The sequence below is a fragment of the Phoxinus phoxinus genome (genome assembly GCF_949152265.1).
Source record: "Phoxinus phoxinus genome assembly, chromosome: 3".
Classification (NCBI taxonomy): domain Eukaryota; kingdom Metazoa; phylum Chordata; class Actinopteri; order Cypriniformes; family Leuciscidae; genus Phoxinus; species Phoxinus phoxinus.
Genome location: NC_136878.1, coordinates 39,144,568 through 39,169,313, shown reverse-complemented (window position 1 = coordinate 39,169,313; position 24,746 = coordinate 39,144,568). Strand labels below are relative to the sequence as shown.

Genomic DNA, 24,746 nt, shown 5'->3' with positions numbered 1-24,746 from the left:
GAAAGAACATTATTAGATTTCAAAATCAGTTGTAAAATGGCGAAAAATATTGCTTAGTAGCCTACAAGAAAAGCCTACAAAAGCACTTGGCAGAAAAATATTTAGCCTAGTTTTGATTAATTAACAAAACAGTTGACTATTTATTGGGCATTTTGTATATTGTATATTGTTGTGGTTACAGTGTGTTAAAAACAACGTTTACCTTTTTTATTTCTCAAAATGAAGCGGCTCTAAAGACAATGTCCAATGTAAACATGGAGTTTCCATGGATAAGAAACAGTCCTGCTTTTCATCACATGCTTCGGGCTTCTGGACAATCTGAGGTCTGGTATGATTTCTCTGATGAGGCGAAATTCAACCAGTACGGTTGGCGATGCTCAACGAAAGAAGACGCTTATTCAAATGCCACCCTCATTGGTAACTGGTCGGAAGAGAGGTTTGACACTCGCCGCACTGTGGCGTTACGACGCCCCCTTCCGCACCAGGTTGGTTTTGTTAGGTAAAAACACGTAGCCCTAAACCCGGTTTCACAAGGTGTCTAGTCCCAGACTAAAATGAATGTTTGAGCTGATTTAACTGAAAGCAACTTGCACTGACTGATATCATAAAATAAGTCATTGTCATTGTTTTGTATCAAGGTCATCAGTAGGCCTAATGTTTATTTTCTAAGGCACATTTTTATAAAAGCTACTTCAATGTCCTAAATAGGCTATATAGAACTAAGACCTAATCCTGGCTTAAAGCAAGGCCTGTCTGTGAAACCAACATATTCACCTAAGTCACATTTAAAATGTTTGGATTTCATTGCTTTAGATATATATAGGGTTGCCACCTTCAGTGTGGCAAAATAAGGGACACCCATTCAACCCCCCCCCCCCCCCCCCCAATGCTCAACTTTGACAAAGTCATTTTTATTGTTATAATTGTGATTTCATAATATGTAGATATGAATCCAACTAAAAGCTATTCAAAATATGTATTAGTCAAATAGCAAATGGTGTAGCTCTGCAGCCATCTACTAAAGTGATAATTTCTTTACTTTTAAAACTGCATTTTCCAAAAGATGGGCAAAAATCTTACACTAAACCATGTCGAATTATCTATATCCATGAACGTTAGAAATCTGGGTCTTTTATAAAGTGAAGTTTTTTTTACTGTTTTTGTTTAAAAAATATTTATTTATATAGCCTAAAGTAAAAAAAATATATATAATAAATCCTCCTAAAACTATAAATCCTAAAAAAAAAAACTATTATGTTTCAAAATGACATTTTGTTGAAACAACACAAGTGTGACTTTTTCCCCCCACACTAACATAAAAAAACAGATATTATTCAATTATTATTATTATTTTTTTGTAGATGTAGAAAGTGTTGTCAACCGTGCAAAGTCTCACATCATTTGGACAAATATAATGTTTTATTTATTTCAGCAAACGTCATTTGGGGTCAAAAAGACCCGAACAGCGCACGAGGGGTTAAAAAACGTGCAGGTTTACAGCGCATGTTCACGAGACTCAGTCGCTATAGAAACAAAGACGCTAAAATGCAATCACGCAATGAGCTTCTCTACTAAGAAATTGATTTCTTTATATTTGCTATTTTATCCATACTGCAAAATCCTTATGTTTTTATTCAACTATATGTGGGCCTAATGTAAAATACGGGACAAATCGCGTCCCTTATTGATTTGATACGGGACGCATCATCTTACTTGTAAATACGGGACGATTCCGTATTTTAAGGGACGGGTGGCAATATATAAACCTAGAGCATTTCTCAGAAATGAGTTGTTACCACAGGTGTGGTTAATAAGCTGAAGATGTTCCACTAACATTTGTTAATCATAGAAAGGGCACATCATTTTCGCCTTAATTTTGAACATTGAATATTTTAAAACTTATATTTTTGTTTTAGTGAAAGTTTGCTTGTGCTATCTTTCTTTAAAATGAATGATATTTGGTTTGATATTTTGCTAATGTGACATTCATGCATTTTTAACTGATGCATCAGTTTTGGATTTAGGATTGTTCAGCCAAAAATGAAATTTTTATCATGGATTTCTCATCCTCATGTTGTTCCTAACTCATGAGCCTTTCGTTCATCTACGGAACACGAATGAAGATATTTTGGATGAAATCTGAGAGCTTTCTGTCCCTCCATTCACAGCTAACTACCACTTTGACGCTTCAAAAAGTTCATAAAGAGATCGTAAAACTAATCCATATGAATTGAGCGATTTAGTCCAAATTTTCCAAAGAGACACAATCACTTTATGATGAACAGATTGAATTTAGGCTTTTATTCACATTAACATTCATCAACTCACACATCAGATCTGGTTAACGGAAGCTCAAGCTTGTTCGCTTGACATGCAAGAACCAATGAGGTTCATTCTCATGTTACGCAGCACGTTTGAGATTCAGTAAGAACCAATGAGGTTTGTTCTCGCGGGTCAAGCAGGTTCGGTTGAGCTTCTGTTTATGTTCACTGAATGTTTATATGTGTATCGAAGCCTAATTTCAATCTGTTCATCATATAAAGCGATCAAGTCTCTTCAGAAAATTTGGACTAAACCGCTCAAGTCATATGGATTAGTTTTACAATCTCTTTATGAACTTTTCGACGTGTCAAAGTGGTAGTTGCGTAGCTGTCAATGGATTTCATCAAAAAGATCTTCAATTGTGTTCCAAAGATGAACAAAAGTCTTACGGGTTTAAAACAACATAAGGGTGAGTAATTAATGACAGAATTTTGATGTTTGTGTCCAAATACCAGTTTTGTGCTCAACAGTGAAATAACCCTGAATTTGTTCCCCCTCACAGTTCTCTCACTATTTTGAAACCACATATTATTCCAGCTATAAGAAACCTGATGTTCAGCCGATATACACAAGTAGGTTTTCTTAAATATACTTATTTATTTAAATTTAGAAAAAAATTTAACTCAACAAAATAATAATGCGTATGTAAAGACCCTGGTATTTCCACTTTATCAGCACCAAAGAGAGAGTCGAAAAGCTTCCCTGGCCACCAACCAGAACTGAACCCTCCGCACACCAAGTGTGTGCCAAACTCCTGCTACAGACTGGACTTCACAGGCCCTCAACATAAAGAAGAAAAGACAGAGGAGACTTCAGAGCCTCAGCGTGAGACAAACTGAAGCCTTTGGCGGAGGAATCCTGCTTACAAAATTAAATCAGCTTCAATATCACTGACTTCTGTGAGTGATCCATAGTCAAGTATTGATTTGTTGTATTTTTCTGAAGCATGTGGTTTTTTTTCCCATGTATGGTATTATCATGTTATAACCCATGATGATTAATGTTCCATCATTTAGAGGTTAGATTTTTTTTGCTTCTTAATTATATTGCACTTGCTTATTCACCTCAATTCATCTGGTGAAAGTCAATAATTTCAACACATACTGTATTTTTTAGTGGCATATAAAATAACTGCCAGACTGATCAATTCTCCAATATTTGATCATTTTGAGGTTATTGACATTGACCGATAACTGTGGTAACTGCGTAAAAAAAGATGACCAGTCATGAGAATTTTTGTTTCTTTCTCATATCAGTTCCAAAGTCTACCAAGATTATCCTTATCAATGGATTTTCTTTTCTTAAAAAAAAAAAAAAAAAATTGTGGGGAAATTCAGTAAATCTGAAGTGTTTAATTCAGCAATTTGGCGCATATTTAATTTGCTTCCACTGAATTGTATATTGTATACATCAACTGTTCTCTCTAGACAACATTATTATCAGGATATGGGGTTGAAACCCCAGATGACTACTAATATTTTGTCATAGTTTGTTGAAAAGAACAATTTCGGAAAAAAAACAAGTGAAGTCACACTGGTTTTGACCAAAGTCCACGATATTTATTAATTAATATTTCATGATGTTAATAAGTTAATTCAGTGTGTTAGCTGTGATTAATAAGGAATGTAAGCAGTAAACAGTGCAAAGCCATGTTTTTAAAAGCCCCTTCTCAATTATACCTCCTATTGGGGATAATAGGCATTTGCTTTATTAAGGAGGATATAAACATGAGGAAAAATTTGTTTTTCTACATCCTCGTCAGAGCCTGCTTATATTAGTTTTCATATCAAAAAATGACTGATATAGTTAGGTATTAGCAGCTTTACAGTTGTTGAATAAGTGAGCCATTGCTAAGAAACCAAATAGTCTCAGTGACTGCAAACAATATAAATTCTTGGCACTTATTCACATGCACAAACACTCAGCTCACATCTCATTCTCAAATATTTTTTGGGAAATCAAGAGACATTTGACCTTATAGACATGCTTTCAAAAACCTTGCATTAATAAACGTTATATGCTTTCATTTCCAGCACATAGGACTATAATTTTTTGCAGTTTAACACCTGTTCTTGGCAACATGTCACCATGTACCTGCTATTCATGCCGTTTAACATTATATACCATTATTTTATCTTTATTTATTTATTTTCATTTGAAAGAGGTTTAGAACCCCATTTGACCCTGGGTTTTAAAGCTCTGCTCCTGCTATTGTCATGAGAAAGTTTAAGGGTACACTATGTAGCCTAATTATTTTTTGTTGAAAATGTAAATAATATATCATCAATCCTTCTTCCAAAACACTTTTTTTTCCCGTCTTACCCCGATTCACTATGGTAAGCCTATTGATTTAGACCTGTCAAGATGGTTTGTGCAGGAAACTGCATACATACGCCACTCGCCTGTGCGTGTCTCGTCATATCCGTAAATAGAGAAAAGTTCCTCCGGATTCTTTGACGCGTGTATGGTGTGGGAGTGGCATTGTCACTCACTAAAAAAATATGTAAAAACACGGCGAAAAGAGGAGAGTCTGCTGGCAAAAAGAGAACGCAACAAAGCTCATAATAAAACCAGAATCAACGTTGGGTTTTGTTGGAGAAGGCGAGAACTAAGGGATTTGAAGTGTTGTAAAAGCGCCGCGGGGATGGCGTTTTAATTACTCAACAGGTGAGTAAGATATTTTGTTGAACAGATAAACTGCCATAGCTCTCTAAAAGAGTCGTAAAGCTTTATCTATTGTGAAGGGTCATATTAATCCGCACAGTAACGCAGAGCCGAAGCACAACCAAAACAATGTTCTTCTGCAAAATGCATCTTTGAGTTTTGTTTTTTTAACAGCTAGAGGACCAAAAGTTAATGCAAAATCCAAAATCAATGGCTGCGAATGTGCCATAAACCATTCATAAACTGCCTCAACACTCACAAAGCAGGTCAAAACAATTATATTCCGTCACTGTTCTTTTCCAGATCCCCTTAAGGCCAATTCACACCGCAGACAAACGCCAACAAACAAGTTAGTTGTTGGATTTAGAATTTTATGAAAAATAACTGTCATGTTCACAAACAAACGCTGATTGAACATGTTCAATCGGGTGAAAACAAACGCCAACAAGGTTAACACACTGATCAGACTAAACTGTTTGTGCGGTGTGAATTGGCCTTTATATGTGTACTCTGGTCCTGAATCCATCATTAAATCAAAAATAAACTTTACTTCAAACAACAACAACAACAAAAACATTATGATATCTGGATGTAACAAATAATTTTAACGTACATTGATCAACAGAATAAATATTTTCCTCACCCTTTTAAATAGGACAATGACAGTGTGCAGTGAATCACACATGATTTTTTTTTGTGTGTGTGTCATCTCAGTTTAACACAATGACCTATTATTGCCTGTTTGTCTTTGTTATAAAAAAAATTTCCAAGGACAAATACTCCACCTACTCTCAAATACTTAGTCTTGCAGTCAAGCCTGCAAGATATACAAAAGCCTCTTTGTTTGGTGGGATCAGCAGCAGACAATACTTTATTGTAAAACTCTATTTCTTTGAAAATCGTTTAGCATTCATCATTTTGAGACTGTGTTTACAGTTTTGATGTTGATGGAGTTTCAGCCTAATATCTGTTTGTTTGTTTTTCTCTGCCTTAGCAAAGACAACATAATCATTTGGCCTGCAGTCAGTAATGTTGGGCTAATAAGTTATTCCCTTGTAATTTAGCAGGGACACATTGGGACAATAAGGGACATTGAAACATGGAAGTCTAGCAGCTTTACTTCTTCTGAGGCCCAACCAGGGCGGGCTTGTCATCACGGGTGATAGGAATGGTGCGCTCCGGGCCGTGCGAGTGCTTGCGTGGGGCTGTCACTATCAGAACACCATCTGAAGACAGGGAAGAAGTGACAGAGGCTGGATCCACACCAGCAGGGACACGGTATTTTCTTATAAATTCTCGGGAGACAAAACCGTGATCGTCCTGAAAGGAAAGCACAACGCCGTTATGAGCAGGTGATAACGAATGGTCCATCTTTCACTCTGTTTATCTCAATGTTTACTTGTGGCACAAGGCCAGTGATCTTGGTGATGACATGTGGATTTGAACAAAAAAAGCCAGTCACATGGCACAGGTTTAGGTATTGTGTCCGCAGCTCAGTGTTTGTAAGCTTCTACCTGACGATCCTCATGTTTAGCGTGAATTTCAATGAAATCTCCATTGATTTTCACTGACAGCTCCTCTGGTGAAAAGTGTTTGACATCCAGATTTAGTAAGAATCGATCTTTTTCCATTTTCATCTAAGGACACAATAAAGACAAAAATTTAATCATTTGTCTTGGCTAATAATGTTCCCAATTATTTCAAAAAAGCACCTCAAATTAAAAAAAAAATACTGTATACTGTATTTTTCAGACCATTTCAGATGTTTTGTTTTCCACATTACAATATTAGGCTACAGTATCACCAATGTAAAAATATTAATAGTTCCACAGTGTGACAATCAGCGGCTGGAGTGCCCGCGTGAGCCACTGGGGGGCACTCCTTCTCTGTTTCACTCATTTTTATGTTTTACTCTGGACTGATTAATGTTGATTTTATGCACCTGTGTTTTATTATCTTGTTTAGCGCACCTGTCTTAAGCCTGAGTGGCCCGTTGCACCAGTGCTCAGTATTGTTTGTGTCTTACTGCATTACCCAGCGTTTTCCGAGTTCCTTTGTATTTTCTAGTTTCACGGTTCCTGGATTCTTTGCCTGTATCTGGTTTTCCCGTTTGCCTTCTCCCTGCATTGTACTTCTGATATTGGACTGCTTACCTGGTTTTGACCCCTGCCTGTTTCCTTGTACCTGTCTCTGGATTCTCCTCTCATTAAAGCCTGCATTTGGATCACCACTGTCTGCGTCCTCGAGCAGTTCATGACAGAATACTGAGCCACTACTGATCCAGCGGCTGAGAGAGACACGGACCTCGTCATGGATCCCACAGCGCAGATCGTAAGCCTCCGTCAAGGGGAACGTCCTCTCAAGGTTTTTGTGACCGATTTTTTGAAGCTCTCTCGTCAGTCCTATTTAGATGATTTCTGTTTAATGATGTTCTTTCGGGGAGGACTGTCTGAACCGCTCGGCTCTGCTATACCGTTTCCAAGTTCAAGCTGGACTCTAACCCAATATATTGACCTGGCCCTTTCCATGGGCGGTTCGCTTTTTACTGTGGATTTTTTGGAACTTTTGCTTCACAGAAAGCCCGACGATTCGCCATTGTACACTGAATCCACGCATCAATTGTCTCCCGGTGAAGCAGCGCTTCGTAAGGGGTCCGCCGTATCCACGCAACATGTGAATCCCGACGTTCGGACACTTCACGTGAGCTCAGTTGTATTCCTGCCTCAAGGGTTTTCTACTGAGTCTGAGCGCGTGCCAACCGAACCCACGCTTCACGTCAGCCCAGCCGAGACCGCGCTCGATGAACCAGAGCTTCACGTCAGCCTCGACGAACCGAGTGAGCCGAGTGAATCGAGTGAGCCGAGTGAGCCGAGTGAATCAAGTGCATCCTGTGAGTCAACTGAGTCAAGTGCATCCTGTGAGTCAACTGAGTCAAGTGCATCCTGTGAGTCAACTGAGTCAAGTGCATCCTGTGAGTCAACTGAGTCAAGTGCATCCTGTGAGTCAACTGAGTCAAGTGCATCCTGTGAGTCAACTGAGTCAAGTGCATCCTGTGAGTCAACTGAGTCAAGTGCATCCTGTGAGTCAACTGAGTCAAGTGCATCCTGTGAGTCAACTGAGTCAAGTGCATCCTGTGAGTCAACTGAGTCAAGTGCATCCTGTGAGTCAACTGAGTCAAGTGCATCCTGTGAGTCAACTGAGTCAAGTGCATCCTGTGAGTCAACTGAGTCAAGTGCATCCTGTGAGTCAACTGAGTCAAGTGCATCCTGTGAGTCAACTGAGTCAAGTGCATCCTGTGAGTCAACTGAGTCAAGTGCATCCTGTGAGTCAACTGAGTCAAGTGCATCCTGTGAGTCAACTGAGTCAAGTGCATCCTGTGAGTCAACTGAGTCAAGTGCATCCTGTGAGTCAACTGAGTCAAGTGCATCCTGTGAGTCAACTGAGTCAAGTGCATCCTGTGAGTCAACTGAGTCAAGTGCATCCTGTAATGAATCAAGCCCAGTGAAGCGCCGTCGCAGAAGGAGGAGGACTCGTTGGGCTCGTCAGGCTCCGGAGGGCGTTCCCAGACGCCTCGCCCTGCCGGCCCCGCCTCTGCGCCTCGCCCTGCCGGCCCCGCCTCTGCGCCTCGCCCTGCCGGCCCCGCCTCTGCGCCTCGCCCTGCCGGCCCCGCCTCTGCGCCTCGCCCTGCCGGCCCCGCCTCTGCGCCACGCCCTGCCGGCTCCGCCTCTTCGCCTCGTTTTACCTGCGCCTCTTCCTGTGGCGGTTTCCAGCCTGGAGGCTTTAGCCTTAGACTTCCCCAAGTATTTTTTGGGGGGGGGCCGTAGGTACCCTGTGAGGGCCATGGAGGCGGCGCCTACATGGACCTCTGCACGTCGACCTTCGGCTGAGCTCTTGTCACTGGTCCTGTCCAGCCCTGTGCTCCCTACGTCTTGGTCCTGTGTTAAGTGTGCTCCGCCCTGGTCCCCTGTTAAGTGTACTCTGCCCTGGTCCTGTGTTAAGTGTGCTCCACCCTGTCTCCCTTCTGAGTGTGCTCCGCCCTGGCCGTCGGCACGCCCTGCTCCGCCCTGGTCGCCCACGCTCCACGGCCCAGGCCCGGTCTGCCTGTGTCCTGGTCCCGTTCCCCTGCACGGGCCTGGCCCTCCATCCCATCCCCCGTTGACCTCCCCCCGGAGCTCTTTGGAGCGTCTGGAAGCCGCTCCTTAGAGGGGGGGTTATGTGACAATCAGCGGCTGGAGTGCCCGCGTGAGCCACTGGGGGGCACTCCTTCTCTGTTTCACTCATTTTTATGTTTTACTCTGGACTGATTAATGTTGATTTTATGCACCTGTGTTTTATTATCTTGTTTAGCGCACCTGTCTTAAGCCTGAGTGGCCCGTTGCACCAGTGCTCAGTATTGTTTGTGTCTTACTGCATTACCCAGCGTTTTCCGAGTTCCTTTGTATTTTCTAGTTTCACGGTTCCTGGATTCTTTGCCTGTATCTGGTTTTCCCGTTTGCCTTCTCCCTGCATTGTACTTCTGATATTGGACTGCTTACCTGGTTTTGACCCCTGCCTGTTTCCTTGTACCTGTCTCTGGATTCTCCTCTCATTAAAGCCTGCATTTGGATCACCACTGTCTGCGTCCTCGAGCAGTTCATGACACACAGACAGGCTTCACTTTCTTTATGCAGAAATTTGCATTTTTTCTTGTTGAATTTAGGGTGAAATATGACCTGAAAAATTATTGTCAGTTTTTGAGAGATTCAACCATATAACTAATTATATAAAAAAATAACTAAATAGCTAAATAAAATTTCAATTTAATTTGTTTTGGTTTTAATCAGCAAAATATAACAGCTTCAGTGTGGCTTTTTAAAGAAACAGTGCCAGACTGTCATCGTGAAAGAAATGTTTAAAATGTTTATAGTTTAGAAAACAATAGTTATAGCGCAGTTTGCTTAAAAAAAAAAAAAAAAGAAGCTATATTTCAAAATAATGCTCCTCTCTGTCTGTATAAAACAGATATGGACACAGAGAATAAAAAATAAAAGGAACTTCATGTCTTAAAATAACACAATAAAAATGGTAACATTTTACAATAAGGTTCATTAGTTAATGTATTTACTAACATGAACTATGACCAATACATTTGTTACAGTATTTATAAATCTTTTTTTAATGTTAGTTATTAAATACAGCTGTTCATTGTTTGGTCATGTTAGTTCATAGTGCATTAACTAATGTTAACAAAACCTTTGATTTTAATGACGTATTAGTAAATGTTGAAATTAATATTAACTAAGATTATGCTAAAGAAGTATTGTTCATTCTTAGTTCATGTTAACTAAGGTAGTTTACTTATGTTAACTAATGAACCTTATTGTAAAGTGTTACCATAAAAATAATCCATACATGATTTATTAGTCGTTATTAAGCAGGATAATGTAAAGTCAGCCGTTATCACAGATGAAAACCCTTCAGGTTGATACAAGCCTCTCCACTTTGCGTCAGGGTCCTGGTCACCCAGTTAATTCTAATGTTACAAACTTAATTAACCACAAAGTTTTAAAAAAGTCACACAAAAATGGACTGGGAAGGTTCCCAGCTCACCTCAGAAAGGCCACTGTCCACCCAGCTAGGCCAGCGCTGAAAGGAAGGTCGTGGGTAGTACAGTGAGGGAATCACGTCGGTCTCAGAGATGGGCTCCCCAAAGTGCTGGTCAAACACTCGGCTGGGTAAGAAGGATGGCCAGAAGGAGCGACGGAACCATGGATGCTGGATGGCGATGTCCATTTTGTGTCTGGGTCTTAGCAGCACTCAGAAAACTGCTGGCTCTTATGCCTGCGCACTTAAATAGAGCAACACCGACGGCCCCTGGCAGACGAGCCAGCTGTGGATCTTTCTGGAATAATGATGTAAACTGTTTGCCTGCCTTTGCCTCTTTCACTTCGACCCTCCCACTGTCCTCTGCTTGCTACCCCGTCCCCTTTTCCAACTATCTCTCACTGTAGTTATCTAAAGAGCTTATCAGATTTCAATTCACTCAGATACCAACTGGATTACAGCGCAAGCCCCCAATAGTGCTGATGGTACCCTGTGTTCAGAGCACTGGAAACTGCACTGTCTGGTCCAGCAAACCTGCCAATATCAAGAGAAGTCTCTGGTTGCTCGGCATTCCGCTGGTCTGTTTAATGCCAGCAAAGATTAGGATGCCCAAGAGGTGATGTACCCATGCATATTTAGGTTCTGAGCCCCATTGGAGGTTTAGTCTTTACAGAATCTGACAGTGAATGCGGCTGAGATAACTGTGCCAGGCTAAACACCATACAAAGTCAATCCCCATGAACAACCGCTTGCCTGGACAACGTACGGGGACAACATACTTGAGCGGGCACACTGATTGGACAATCATTTTGAAGGTGTAAGCAATTTCAGTTAATGTGCTGTAAGTGAATATTCTCTAAACAAAGGCAAAGGATTGTGGTTATACATTTTCTGCCCATTTTGCGGTGTTCACCAAGGCTGCATTTATTTGATAAAAAATACAGTCAAATTGTAATCTTGTGAAATATTATTACAATTTAAAATAGCTGCTGTCACATTCACGGTAGTTTGGACCCGTTATTTTTTGTCATCACCTGCTTTCGTCACTCATTTGTTGTCACGGACACTAATCACGTTCAGCTTTACATTCATCAGTCACCGTCCTTCGGATGAGACGTTAAACCGAGCCCCTGACTCTCTGTGGTCATTAAAAATCTCAGGATGTCCTTCGAAAAAGAGTAGGGGTGTAACCCCGGCACACTGGCCAAATTTTTGCTCCTTGGCCTCTGTCCATCATGGCCTCCTAATCATCCCCAAATATATATATATATATACTGATTGGCTTCATCACTGTCTCCTCTCCACCAGTAAGCTGGTGTGTGGTGGGCGTTCTGGCGCAATATGGCTGCCGTCGCATCATCCAGGTGGATGCTTCTATGTAAAGCGCTTTGAGCTCTCAGAAAAAGCGCTACACAAATGTAACGAATTATTATTATTATTATTACCATCATTAACTGTATATATGTTCAGTTCTGTTTCAGTTCAGTGTCAGGTATTGTAAGTGTGTGTTGCTCTCTGTTTGCCTTTCTGTTGGATCTTTGGAGAATACACCTTTAAATTGAATCGTATACATCTTCCTCATCTGTCTGCCAGCAACCACCCGTGACAGAATACTGGCCCAAACAAATTTGACCGCATTTGTATATTTTTTCTCCCCCATTTTCGTGTTCTGTGTTTTTGTTCCATTTTTCACCCCTGCTTGCACCATGGACTTTACAGCAGTTCAACTCATGTGCCTTGAGCAGGGAGAACGCTCCCTTGAGAAACACTTGGAAGAATTTTTGGATCTCGCCCATCAGACCACCTTCCCGGACTACTGCCTGTGCACATTCCTGGATGTCGGACTCAACGCCGGCACACGTGCACAGTTATCCGGGGAGGTTCCTCGAGGGAGCTTCGCAATATGTGGAGTGGGTGCTGGCGTCCTGCGTTCTGTGTTCACCGTCAAGGATGCTGCAAACCCCAATCCCCATCCAGTGCCCAGCCAGAACCACCAGGATGGTGAGGATCGACGACCTGAGCCCACCACAGCGCGATGGAGGCCGCAGCGATGAAGCAGCCTGCGCTCACAAGAGCGACCGAGGACCACATCGCCACGGAGCCCGAGCAGCGCACTCCTGACCAGGTGTGTGAGCCGACCGAGCCATGCATCGCTGAGGGAGTGCTGGTGGACGTCGAGGGTTCGGAAGTGAGCCCCAGTCTCCAGCCATTTGTGCCACCCAGTCATCTGTCACCCTTCAGTCCCTCGGCACCACCTCTGCCTCTCAGTAGCGTGGTACCACCTCAGACCTGTCAGGAGCCATCTTCTCCTGGGCATGAGGAGCCCGAGGCTCCGCCTGCAGCCTCGGTACGCTACGCTCTACCTCGATCTGTCGCCCTGGCTCCTGCACCAGCGCTCCTTCCACCCTCGACCTCGGCGTGGACCATCGGCCATTCGATGTCGCCGGACTCCCTCGGCACGTCGACTCCACCGAGGTCAGACATCGCTTCAACTCTGCTGCAGACTTGCGGACCGTCCGCTGCTCTCTGGTCCTCCACATTTCTTATTATTAACAGTGTTGAAAACAGTTGTGAAAACAGACCCGGGAGAGAATACAATGCTGAATAAAGTCTTATTTTGTGTTATTTTTGGACCAAAAAGTATTTTCGATGCTTCAAAAACTTCTAACTAACCCACTGATGTCACATGGACTACTTTGATGATGTTTTTATTACCTTTCTGGACATGGACAGTATACCGTATACATTTTCAATGGAGGGACAGAAAGCTCTCGGACTAAATCTAAAATATCTTAAACTGTGTTCCGAAGATGAACGGAGGTCTTACGGGCTTAGAACGACATGAGGGTGAGTCATTAATGACATTATTTTCATTTTTGGGTGAACTAACCCTTTAACAAGACACACCTGAACTGAACTATCAAACACCATAGAAACAAACAGGCAGGGGGCGGAGAAAGACAGAACTGAACTAATTTACAGAACACAGACAAAGACAGAAATCAAAACAGACTGACAATATGACAGGACAGTAACTATAGCCTACTTTGTAGTGCATTAATACTCTATACATCGAAAAAGTAATCTGATTACGTAATGAATGTTACTTGTAATGCGTTACTCAATGAGAATGAAAAAAACATCTGATCGCTAGTTTTTCCACAAAAGCATCTATCAATCAATGTCTAAAAGCATCAATCAATCAATGTAGATTTCAGTCTGAGGTTTTCTCAGATAGGAGAGCTATGGTGTAAATTTATTTATGAACATAATCAGAATTATCAGCTAATAAGGGTAAATCAAAATACTCTGGTAGACTGGAGGGACCGTGAGTATTTTCTACATAGTCTGAGTTGGGTTTCCACAGAGTTGTACCTTCACCGGTTGTAGAGATCTTTGATGGAATCGTCCTCATGTTCTGACAAAGTTCATCTTAGCTATACTCCATTTGCAAGACAAATGGGAACGAACTCAATTGAGTTTGCAATAATTGAATCTGTATTATATTTTTTTTATATATTTTATAGTTTTCACATGATTTTATATAATTTTATTCAGTGGTTTGATAAATACACACAGTATTACTGTGTTATTACAATATTATGTTTAGTATCTTCTTCAGTTACAAACAAAAACGCACACTATCCACTCAAGTGGACATCTGATAATCTCTCTCTGAAAAGTTAAAATCTTGTTTTTCATACCCTAGGAGAAATAAAAACTTAGGGGGGGGGGGGGGGGGAATCCTGTCTAAAGCTGTCACAATTAATGCATGGAAAGGTAATGAACAGAAAGTTGAAAAGAACAGCATTTATTTGAAATAGAAATCCTTTATACAAATTGAATTGAATGCAAATTGAATGCATTCTTGCTGAACAAAAGTATTATTTTCTTTCTTTCTTTCTTTAACTCTTTAGTGTAATGCAAAAGCAATTTTCAAATAAAATATTAATACATTATTATTTTTAATTAGAATATTAATCAATTAGCATGTTTCCATTCATATGCATGATGTAGCCTACATTATATACTGTAGAATAAAATAAATAAAACATTTAAGTAGTGTTTTTCATTAGTCTTCTTTTTTTTATAACTTATGATCAGCTGTTAAACTGTTTGGCTTTGTGAGTCTCACCCATTTATTCACCCTGTGTTTGTGTATATCTATTTGTGTATATATGTTGGCTATGCAGCTCCACAGAGTTTACTACAAGCTATTTGTAGCAACATTTATCACCCTCCTGTCTCAAGTGCGCAGTCTCTCTTCTCCGTTCCCCTGTTGTTCTTTCCGACCGCCCCTCTCCCTTTCTGTACTTCCTGCTTCTATCACACGGCAAAAATCAGAGTAATTGAAGTCTGTCAATCCAGTAAATTCTCCAGTTATCTTGGCAACCTGCAATAGAGATCAAAATGGCCGACCGCACCGTTCCTCATGCATACCCAATGAGTATGGATTACGAGATGTGTACTCCTCCTCGAATCTATGATCAGAACTTTGCAGAGGGTAAGTAAAATCAGTCTTTCATTTTAAATTTCAGGCAAAATATCTTGTGTTTATGTACAGTATGTACTGTATGTAGGCCTATATATGTGTCTGTGTTGCTTGTATTCTGATATTGGCTTGCATGCTTTAAATGTCTTGATGACTTTAAAATAACTTCTAACTTCAGCATGTCTCATACAGTAGGTCATATTATTAGATCTTAACAGTTATAAAAAGCAAAACATTTTGATTGTCAGAATTAAGGGTGGATCTATAGCCAATTAATATATAATGCCGTCATATGACTGTATTCCTCTTACAAAGAAATGTGATGCTTCAGCAACAACTTATATTTAGAATTCCACTCATGACATGACCAATTTAACTCGTTGTCCCCATCATAACTGACTATGAACTGATCTTCTTATTAAACAAATCGGCAGCAGATTTGGAAGTCAACTGTGAAGGCTCCTGTCTCTGTTAGGCTATAACAGAACAGCGTAAGGGTGTCACGTGTCTTGTAGGATAAAAATAGACACTGTAAATAGAACCATGTCTTGATGTAGCTGGTATCACACATTTTAAATAAACTTGACATGCACATTTCCTGTGTCTTCTAGAACACTATTTACACTTAGAATCTAGAAGGCAGAGCTTTATATTTTAATGCAGTTCTTAGGTACTTGAACAGTTGCAAACTGATTCAGGGTAAATGGGTTGGTAGGTTGGTTTTGCTATGGGTCCCCACTCCCGGCCATAGTGGCCAAGCCGAGCTCCTGGGTCAAGGCAACGGAGGCCGATCCTCCTTGGTTCCCTGAACTACCGGTACTTACTTGGTATCCTACCGGTACCGTCCTGGAGAGGCTACCTAGCCTGCCCATCACCTTGGTCACCTTCTAATCATCTGCCACGACTGGAGGACCCCCTCTCTCTTTGGACTCTTTTTGGAGTGATGTTGCACCTTCCTGGAGGGGGGAGTACTTTCATGGTTATGTTCAGTTTTGTCTTTGTTTTCTGAACTTTGTTCAGTTTCTGTTTTCCTGTTTTCCTTTGACCCAGTCTTCCCATGTGTTTCATTGGTTCATCTAATTCACCTGTCCAATGTTAATTAACTAGTCAGCTCGTTTGTTTGCCCTTGTACTAAAACACAGCCCAAGTCAGTTCTTGGTCTTGGCTTGTTTAACGTTTATGTCCAAGTGATGTGAAATTCAGTTTCTCCAAGTTATCTCCTGCGTGTTTCCTTGTTGGAATCAACAATTAAAGATTATTTTGAGTACCTCCTTCGTCGTGCACTTTGTTACAGCCACCCAACCATGACTATATATATATATATATATATATATATATATATATATATATATATATATTACTGTATATCGTTTCATGCTGAAAAAAAAATACAGTAAATGATATGATAGAGAGGTCAATAATCTTCTTAAAATGTCAGATCATTTCACATTTTGTGACAAGGGTTTAGGTTGTATCAAATGTCGTGCAGGTGGAACTTCCCCAGAACTTTTATGATTTAATAATTCATTATGATTTATGTAGTAATTTAAAAAAGTATGCAGTAGATAGGTACTGTAACAAGGTTGTTGTTTTTTTACACTATTTAAACTTGAGAACTACTACATATGAAACACGAACGTAGTGAGTACATTTTTAAGATCTTGGCACTTGATTTTTATATCATCATATCCATGCATGACCTTTCAAACGTTCAAAGTCCGACTTTAATTGGCATTCACTTGCACTTTTCCAAGCAGGAAGGAGGACATTCTTATATACCAATTTGAATGGAACGCAGGATAGGCATTAAATATGTTCAGATTGGCTGTGATTGTGTTGTGTCATGCAGCATTGTGCAGAGACAAATTACATGTCAGTGGAAGCATTAGGTGAGAGTATTATTATGGTTATGATTATTGTTTTCCCTTCTCAGCACTGTGTCCCAAGGACCTGTTGGCCCCTGTCCTATACCACGGTTACTACATTCGCCCCCGCATCAACAAGCAGCTCGAGAGGGGCTTCTCTCAGGTAGACAGTGAAGATGACTGGTATCGAGTTTTGCTGGACGTGTGCCAGTTCACACCAGATGAGATCAGTGTGCGAACTGTGGACAACCTGTTGGAGGTGACCGGACGTCACGCTCAGCGAATGGACCAGCATGGCTTCGTGAGTCGTGAGTTCACCCGCACGTATATCTTGCCAATGGGTGTGGATCCGCTGCTGGTGCAGGTGTCTATCTCACATGACGGGATAATGTGTATCCAGGCACCACGGAAAACTGAGGACCTGGAGCCTAAAATCAACCAGCTCAAGATTAAAGTGGACAACAAGGAAAGCAAAAGTTAATGAAGTAGACTTATAGAAGCTGTAATCCCAAATGGAAAGACACCATAGAAAAGTCTATGGAGTTGGAATGCCCAACATTTTGCGTGTTTGTTTATTAAAATTTTTTGGATATTTTGAGTCATTAGAAGTTCTCTCAGTTCGGTTCTCTCGCAGTTTGCATTCCACAGATTTTCAGGGAAATTAGTGCAGATAAAGTTTGCAGATTAGTTCTGAGTCTGTATATACAATACTGGTGAAAAAACTAAATTTTAAAATAGAAACTGTTATTTTAAATAGCATAAACAACTTAATTAAAAAAAACTTTTAAATTCTTACTTTTGACAGGTGCAATAGATATTTCAGATATGGTTGGGCTACTGTACACACTGGAATTTTATGACGCACGTTAAGTTACCTCGGGATAAACTTGCTGGATGTGTGGCCATGTGTGTGTTTTTGCTAGATAAATATTGTTTTGTAATAAACTTTTCTGCTTAGTCAGCAAGTATTTATAATTGTCTTGCCTCAGTTTTATGACATCCAGGTATTGCAATAATTATGACATTTTGAAACCGGTTTCCCCAGCTCATCTGCTTTAGGTTGGCCAAAAAGATAAGTCTCACCAGAAACTTGTGCCATTGGTTGAGCCAGTGTTGCTATGTTAAAGTTGTAACGGTGCGTGACAGATCTTTTCTACCGTATTGTGACATACATCTAAATATAATATAGTGTGGAAAAAGAAAACAATGAGGTAGACTTCTAGGTTTTTAAATGGATGGAAGCAGATCTGAATTTGAGTTAGTAATCTATTGTAAGAAAGGCAGAGTTTATGCAAATTTAATGCTTTGAGAAGTCTGACATATACGTCACCAGAGAGTCTGTCATTTCACTGGAAAGTGGAGTTATGACATTTTGATTACAAAATTACGAAAATAGGGTGAATATATTTCAGTATATTTCAGTTTAATGCCTAGCTTGTTGGGAAGCTCAAACAGAATAGCATCGAGAAAAAACAACAATTAAAAATACAATAATTTGTACTTGTTTACATTCACAAGCATGTGGATATTACAATAGCATACAATGCTAAACTAAGGAAGTTCTCTAAACACAGGAAGATCTCTAGTTACCTATACATTCATGTTCGTTTGTGAATGGATGACTGCAAAGATATTAAAATATACAACATTAAAGGTATTGTCAAACATCCATGACCTCAAGGTCAACCTCAACGATAGGGGCATTGCAGTAGGAAGTACAAAGGTAGCTTTCTTTAAGAGGAACACCTGCAGGACTCCAGTTACAGAGGAACCAGGAAATGGATGATAAGCAAATGATCAACACTTGGCTAACTGTGCTCTACGATCTCTGCCATGGGAAGCAATGTAACCAAAACAATGGACAAGTAAGTAGCTAAACATTTATATCTTTGAATTGTTTTAAACATACTGAACATGATTTACTGTAGCCTATTTATATTCGAAAGCTACAGGGTTCTATGATATGTGATTGTTTAGCAGTAGGATCTTGATAGGAAGTTTAAAATAGATTAATTTGTGTAACTAAAGAGTGTTCTGACCACTATTTAACATAATGCTAACTTTTACATAGGTCATACTTTGAGAAACATTGATCCCCACAAAAAAGTGGACTATTCTACCTCACATCTGTGAAAAAGTACACATAATTAAAAAAAAGAGTAATACAGAAATTGTATATTTTAAAATAATGTACTTGAGTGCTAAATGAATGTAATGTTTTCTGACACAATAAATTAATATATATAATATATATACATTTAATATGTAATTTCATATTGAATGCTTTTGTCTTTGAAATATGGTTTAAGTGTAGCCTACTGACGATTATTTGTGGTAAACTTAAAATATACTAAAATGTTATTTTTACTGAAACTTGTATGTCATAGTTAAATATTTGTAATTATTTCACATTTGTAATGAAGTTGCCATTATACGTAGCTATTATCTTTAAATGTAATATCAAATAACACACTACTTTTATACATTTGGCATTACAAACTGTACATTTTAGGTTCTTAGAAACATAGTCATGAATGTGTACTCTCTTTAACTTGCATTTATTTAATTAATATTATATTAAAATAAGATTTGAGGTACTCTAAGAACACGTTCAAGACTGTTTAGGGCACTTCATTTTCACAAGAGATAAGTCTATCAATGATCAATTTTGTGATTTAGGGAAATACACAACAGAACAAATAAACCAAATTCTGTATGAGTTGTATGTTTTTCGTTCTTTAGATGGGGAATAAATCCAAGAAAACTGTCAAAAAAACGGACAAAAGGAAAAGGTAACAAAAAAAAAAACATCTCAGCTACATTTATGTGATAATACAACCCCTAATCCAGAAAGGTTGGGACATTTTGTAAAACTTAATAAAAACAAGAATCTGTGATTTGTTCATTCTCCTTACACGTTTTCTAAGTTTTCACTGAGCAACTTATTCTGTAAATATAAACAACTTTTGATATTGATGGCTGCAACACACTCCACAAGTTGGGACAGAGACAAAATAAAATAATTTGCAAGTTAATCTTTTAAACCAGTTCACAATAATGGGTGAGTTGGTAGGTGATGATATTGTGATCTCAGTCTTGGGTCATCATGGCTCATCATCACTTGGTACCAAATATCAAGAGAGAATTGTCAAACAATTCAAATATCACATTTCAGATTATTCTTGTAGTTAAAGAATTCCCTTTACATTCAATCTTTAATCACTACAGAATAATGACAAATATTGTCTGAACCTCTTATTAAGAGAAAGTACATCTTATCAGTATGTTTTTGGGAAAGTTTCCTGGTCAGAGCTAGAGTTCGACTAACTCCAACCTTGAAGAAGCTGTGTGTGTGTGTGTGCGTGTGTGCGTGCGTCCTTGCGTGTGTGTCAGATTTGTGTCATTGGGCTACTTTTGACTGGCCGGCCATTGGGCTATACTTTTGACTGGCCGGCCATTGGGCTATACTTTTGACTGGCCGGCCATTGGGCTATACTTTTGACTGGCCGGCCATTGGGCTATACTTTTGACTGGCCGGCCATTGGGCTATACTTTTGACTGGCCGGCCATTGGGCTATACTTTTGACTGGCCGGCCATTGGGCTACCTTTGACTGGCCATTGGGCTACTTTTGACTGGCCATTGGGCTACTTTTGACTGGCCATTGGGCTACTTTTGACTGGCCATTGGGCTACTTTTGACTGGCCATTGGGCTACTTTTGACTGGCCATTGGGCTACTTTTGACTGGCCATTGGGCTACTTTTGACTGGCCATTGGGCTACTTTTGACTGGCCGGCCATTGGGTTACTTTTGACTGGCCATTGGGCTACTTTTGACTGGCCGGCCATTGGGTTACTTTTGACTGGCCATTGGGCTACTTTTGACTGGCCATTGGGCTACTTTTGGCTGGCCATACATTGGGGTACTTTTGACTGGCCATTGGGCTACTTTTGACTGGCCATTGGGCTACTTTTGACTGGGCATTGGGCTATTTTTGACTGGCCATTGGGCTACTTTTGACTGGCCATTGGGCTACTTTTGACTGGGCATTGGGCTATTTTTGACTGGCCATTGGGCTACTTTTGACTGGCCGGCCATTGGGTTACTTTTGACTGGCCATTGGGCTACTTTTGACTGGCCATTGGGCTACTTTTGACTGGCCATTGGGCTACTTTTGACTGGCCATTGGGCTACTTTTGACTGGCCATTGGGCTACTTTTGACTGGCTGACCATTGGGCTACTTTTGACTGGCATTTGGCTACTTTTGACTGCCCGGCCATTGCACTTCAAGAAATCTTTTTATGAGTGTGTTGCAGACATCAAAATCTAATTTTGCCCTATTTACAAAATAAGTTGCTCAGTAAAAACTTTGAAAATCTTTTCTTTGCTCATTTGTCAGTTAAATCAAGGTTAATGAGGATTAGCAAATCACAGATTCTTATTTGTATTGCATTTTACAAAATGTCCCATCTTTTCTGGATTTAGGTTGGTAGATTAAAAGGAAACTTGATTATCCAGTTGTTATGATGTTGATTGCCATGTACATCTTTACAACAGGTCCACCTGTGGTTCCTCCCCATGAGGTTGGTTAAACTGAACACTGCAAAATGTTACTTTTATCCAAATATATGTAAATGTTTTTTGTGACAACAGCTTTTTTTTTTTCATAGCAGGACCGTGTTGATGTTCATGTGTATGACTGTGTGTCAGATGAACCACAGTATGCCCAGGTGAATAAGAAACGCAAGCAGAATGAGGATGGTTTACACTACGCAGACGTTCAAGTCCTGCAGTCTGAAAATGCGACCAGCAGGGGGAAACCGAGACAGACTCCAAACTGCCAAAACACAGAGTATGCAACAATAAACTTCACAACAACTACTGCAAAAACGCAGACCTCAGCTGAACCTGCGGATATATTCATCCCACCTGGAGAACTACAGAGCCCATATACCAGGTTTTCCCATAAGAAAAATGTCCACTCAAAGAGAGCAATTATGGCGTGAACAAAAAAGCAAACAAACAACAACAAAAAAACGAGCAAACATTTATTCTCTTTAATTGTGGTACATTTTCTCCTGCTGTATTACTATTGTGCCTTTGAGCAAGTCATTTAAGTGAGCAATTCATATTCTCTACATCATGATGGATAAAAGTCTTTAATTTCAGAAGCAAGTGGTTGTTAGCTTAAACTGAATAGCCTATTTTATTATTTCTACAAATCAAAACGTATGTCTAACATTTAATTATACATTTATTCCATTATTAATAGTGTCTTCCTGGTTTACCATATTATTATTTTTTAGCACCATACAGTTTATTCTGACTATGACCTGCATACTTTGCTGGGAGGGGTTGTATGATGTATAATTGTTTTGTTCCAGACAAAGCTCCCTTTAATTTCCTACTTCCTCAAAACAAATCAAGATTGTGCCATGACTCACCAAGACAGTTTCAATCGTAGATAGCCCATATACTGTACATAGATGCCGCATTAGTGGCTGTGTCAATATGCCGCTATACGTAAGCCGTCTTTGGGAATTTAAATCTCTGTGTTTTTTACAAACAGAAGCTGTTGTGGCTTTATTGATTCGTAGGCTGTGTCTGAAATCACATATTCTCTTGAGTTTAGAAGTAATTACTTCATGACCACTTAAAGTACTGTATGTTCGTGTGTGTGTAGGCCTATAGTATAAATGTAATCTAGACATAGGCCTACTACATTCGCTATGCTGTCATTATCATGTGACCAGTGTCAGTTTTGTCACTGTATGCCATTCATAAATCCTCTGTGGCTTCGGGGGATAATAAAGTGTCCATCGTATACACACTTCAGAATTACGCCGGAAGTAGTAGGTCATCCGGGTTCTTTTTGGCTCTTGTATGAGTAGTGTGTGTTCAGACATACTTCTTTTGTCACATAGTCTACTGTTTTTTTGGCTATAGGGAATCTACGTATAAATATCTATGGTTTCAGCAAGATGTTGCCATCTTTGAAATTACATCATGGCCCCATTGAAGATGGTGTTTATCAGTCTGTTCCAACTTTACAAGTTGAAATGTCCAACCTTCAGCGCAATTATTTTCAAATGGTGGTGGACATTTTGATTTCCAAGTTGTCAAAAACACAGCGTTACAGTGTCTACCACCAGCAAGGGCTAATTGGATCATGACATTCAAAGTTCTTTGTACGCATTACGTCTCTGCAAAAGATCTATTCCCCATAGAATATGAACACGCCAGGCCTTCAGTTAGGCTATAAAGTATTATATTTTATTGCTGTGTCTTAGAATACCATGTCACTCACTCAAATGGCATATAGAGTTGCTCAGATTGTAGTTCCAAAACCTGGAAGAAAAATCAGAGCCATGGGTAGCCTCTGTTATATTGGTTATGGTATGACTGTATGTAATTTATTTTGTAAAATGATACAAATCTCTTCAAGTAAGGTTGTAAGCTGATTGCACTCATTGCAACCAAAACAGGTAATTCTTGAGGTAACATGGGTAATTCAATGTTCAGTAGCCTATTTAATATTCAATCACAATATGCAATACTGATTTAATCTGTATGTTATGTTTCCTATTGGACTCCAAACAGTGAGTAAAATTACTCAAATCTGCCTTTAAGTTTGAGTGACTTTCTTTGAAATGCAAATAGATTGGCTCATTACATAGGGAGTTGTGCCCTCTGTTGGTCAAATATAACAGAACACTATAATTTTAGTTGACAACTGAGTTTAGTTCTCTTTTGTGCCAACTGCCATTCGACTGTTAAATGTTGAGAAGATATGAATATGAGTAGAGGTGGATATGTAGGCTATGCATGTACATGGGAATGTTATTGTTTTACTTTTATTTTTTTATTATGTTGTGTTGGTGTCCTTGTGTGGTGTAGTGAAGCCAACACTACTTGTGGACAACAAAGGAACTAAACTAAACTGATTTTTTTATAGTATAGAGAACCTTTGAGGAAAATCTTTACTCACTCAATGAATCAGGGAGCTAACATTTCTTAGCTTATCATCATAATACTGCGTTATCTAACAGCTAAGGGCCATAGGCTAACTGATTAACATAAACATAACAACCAACCTTTAGTGATTTTCATTCCCTGTCCTTTTTAATTAAGCTTCTTTCAGGAATTAATTAATCAAATTAAATTGTGAGGTTTTAATTAATTCTTAATAAAAATGAAATAATAGTTAGTTATTCTGACTATATATATATATATATATATATATATATATATATATATATATATATATCACTGATTCTTGAGAGTCGGGACAAAACACGTTTTAAAAAACTTTTTTTTAAAATACACACTATATCAATTAGAGTTATACGTTTCTGCAGAGAAAGGTCTTAGCTATTTAACCATGTAAAGGAACAGGTTCTAAATAAAAACACATTTTAAACAAATTTACATGTTTCCCTTCAGAACTGGATTTGTGTCAACTCCGTCAGACACACTAAAAAGTAAACAATTTAAATTCTTCCAATCCAACAAGAATCTAAAGTTATGAAGTATATTGTAATAGTGTTTAGTTACTCTGATATGTAAACAAAATACAATATATAAACTTAAGTTGTGATTTCACACTATTCTGAAAACTCAGATTTCTAAATATTTGCACTTTTAAACTTTGATTTTAATTTCAATATTGTAAAAACAAATTCCTTAAATAAATAAAACCTAAGAGGATGTAGATCAGATGGTCCTTTATTACAAAAACAACACCAACTGAAGGAAGAATATTTTTTTCCCCAAAAAATTAACAAAAACATACATCCAAACGTCGAAGATCTGATGGTGT

The 24,746-nt window shown here is 39.3% G+C and overlaps 4 protein-coding genes across 6 annotated transcripts; 3 read left to right on the top strand and 1 right to left on the bottom strand.

Annotated features, from left to right (window-relative positions):
- Positions 1-239: 239 nt before the first annotated feature.
- Positions 240-5,560, top strand: cfap68 (cilia and flagella associated protein 68; the record flags this gene model as incomplete). Its single annotated transcript, XM_079607593.1, has 3 exons — positions 240-485; positions 2,825-2,894; positions 2,998-5,560. The coding sequence occupies 3 exons, from the start codon at positions 240-242 to the stop codon at positions 3,159-3,161; spliced, it is 480 nt and encodes a 159-aa protein (XP_079463719.1). The 3' UTR covers positions 3,162-5,560.
- cryabb (crystallin, alpha B, b) lies at positions 3,857-11,285 on the bottom strand. The gene is made up of 3 exons (XM_079607592.1): positions 10,576-11,285; positions 6,501-6,623; positions 3,857-6,306 (listed from the first exon to the last, which is right to left on the bottom strand). The coding sequence occupies exons 1-3, from the start codon at positions 10,756-10,758 to the stop codon at positions 6,103-6,105; spliced, it is 510 nt and encodes a 169-aa protein (XP_079463718.1). The 5' UTR covers positions 10,759-11,285; the 3' UTR covers positions 3,857-6,102.
- A 3,490-nt stretch (positions 11,286-14,775) lies between these two features.
- On the top strand, positions 14,776-17,896 carry hspb2 (heat shock protein, alpha-crystallin-related, b2). Its single transcript, XM_079607909.1, has 2 exons — positions 14,776-15,073; positions 16,995-17,896. Exons 1-2 carry the CDS (start codon positions 14,980-14,982, stop codon positions 17,405-17,407), a joined length of 507 nt encoding a protein of 168 aa, XP_079464035.1. The 5' UTR covers positions 14,776-14,979; the 3' UTR covers positions 17,408-17,896.
- A 358-nt stretch (positions 17,897-18,254) lies between these two features.
- Positions 18,255-23,549, top strand: LOC306995921 (uncharacterized protein). Of its 3 annotated transcripts, XR_013796948.1 has the most exons (5): positions 18,255-18,791; positions 19,669-19,718; positions 21,485-21,510; positions 21,598-22,792; positions 22,874-23,548. XR_013796948.1 is itself a non-coding variant. In XM_079607908.1 (4 exons), exons 1-4 carry the CDS (start codon positions 18,760-18,762, stop codon positions 21,931-21,933), a joined length of 441 nt encoding a protein of 146 aa, XP_079464034.1. In that variant the 5' UTR covers positions 18,632-18,759; the 3' UTR covers positions 21,934-23,543. The 3 variants fall into 3 exon arrangements, 2 of the variants coding, with proteins under 2 accessions (XP_079464034.1, XP_079464033.1); XM_079607908.1 differs by having other exon boundaries at positions 18,632-18,791; positions 21,601-23,543; XM_079607907.1 differs by having other exon boundaries at positions 18,642-18,791; positions 21,598-23,549.
- The last annotated feature ends 1,197 nt before the right edge of the window (positions 23,550-24,746 follow it).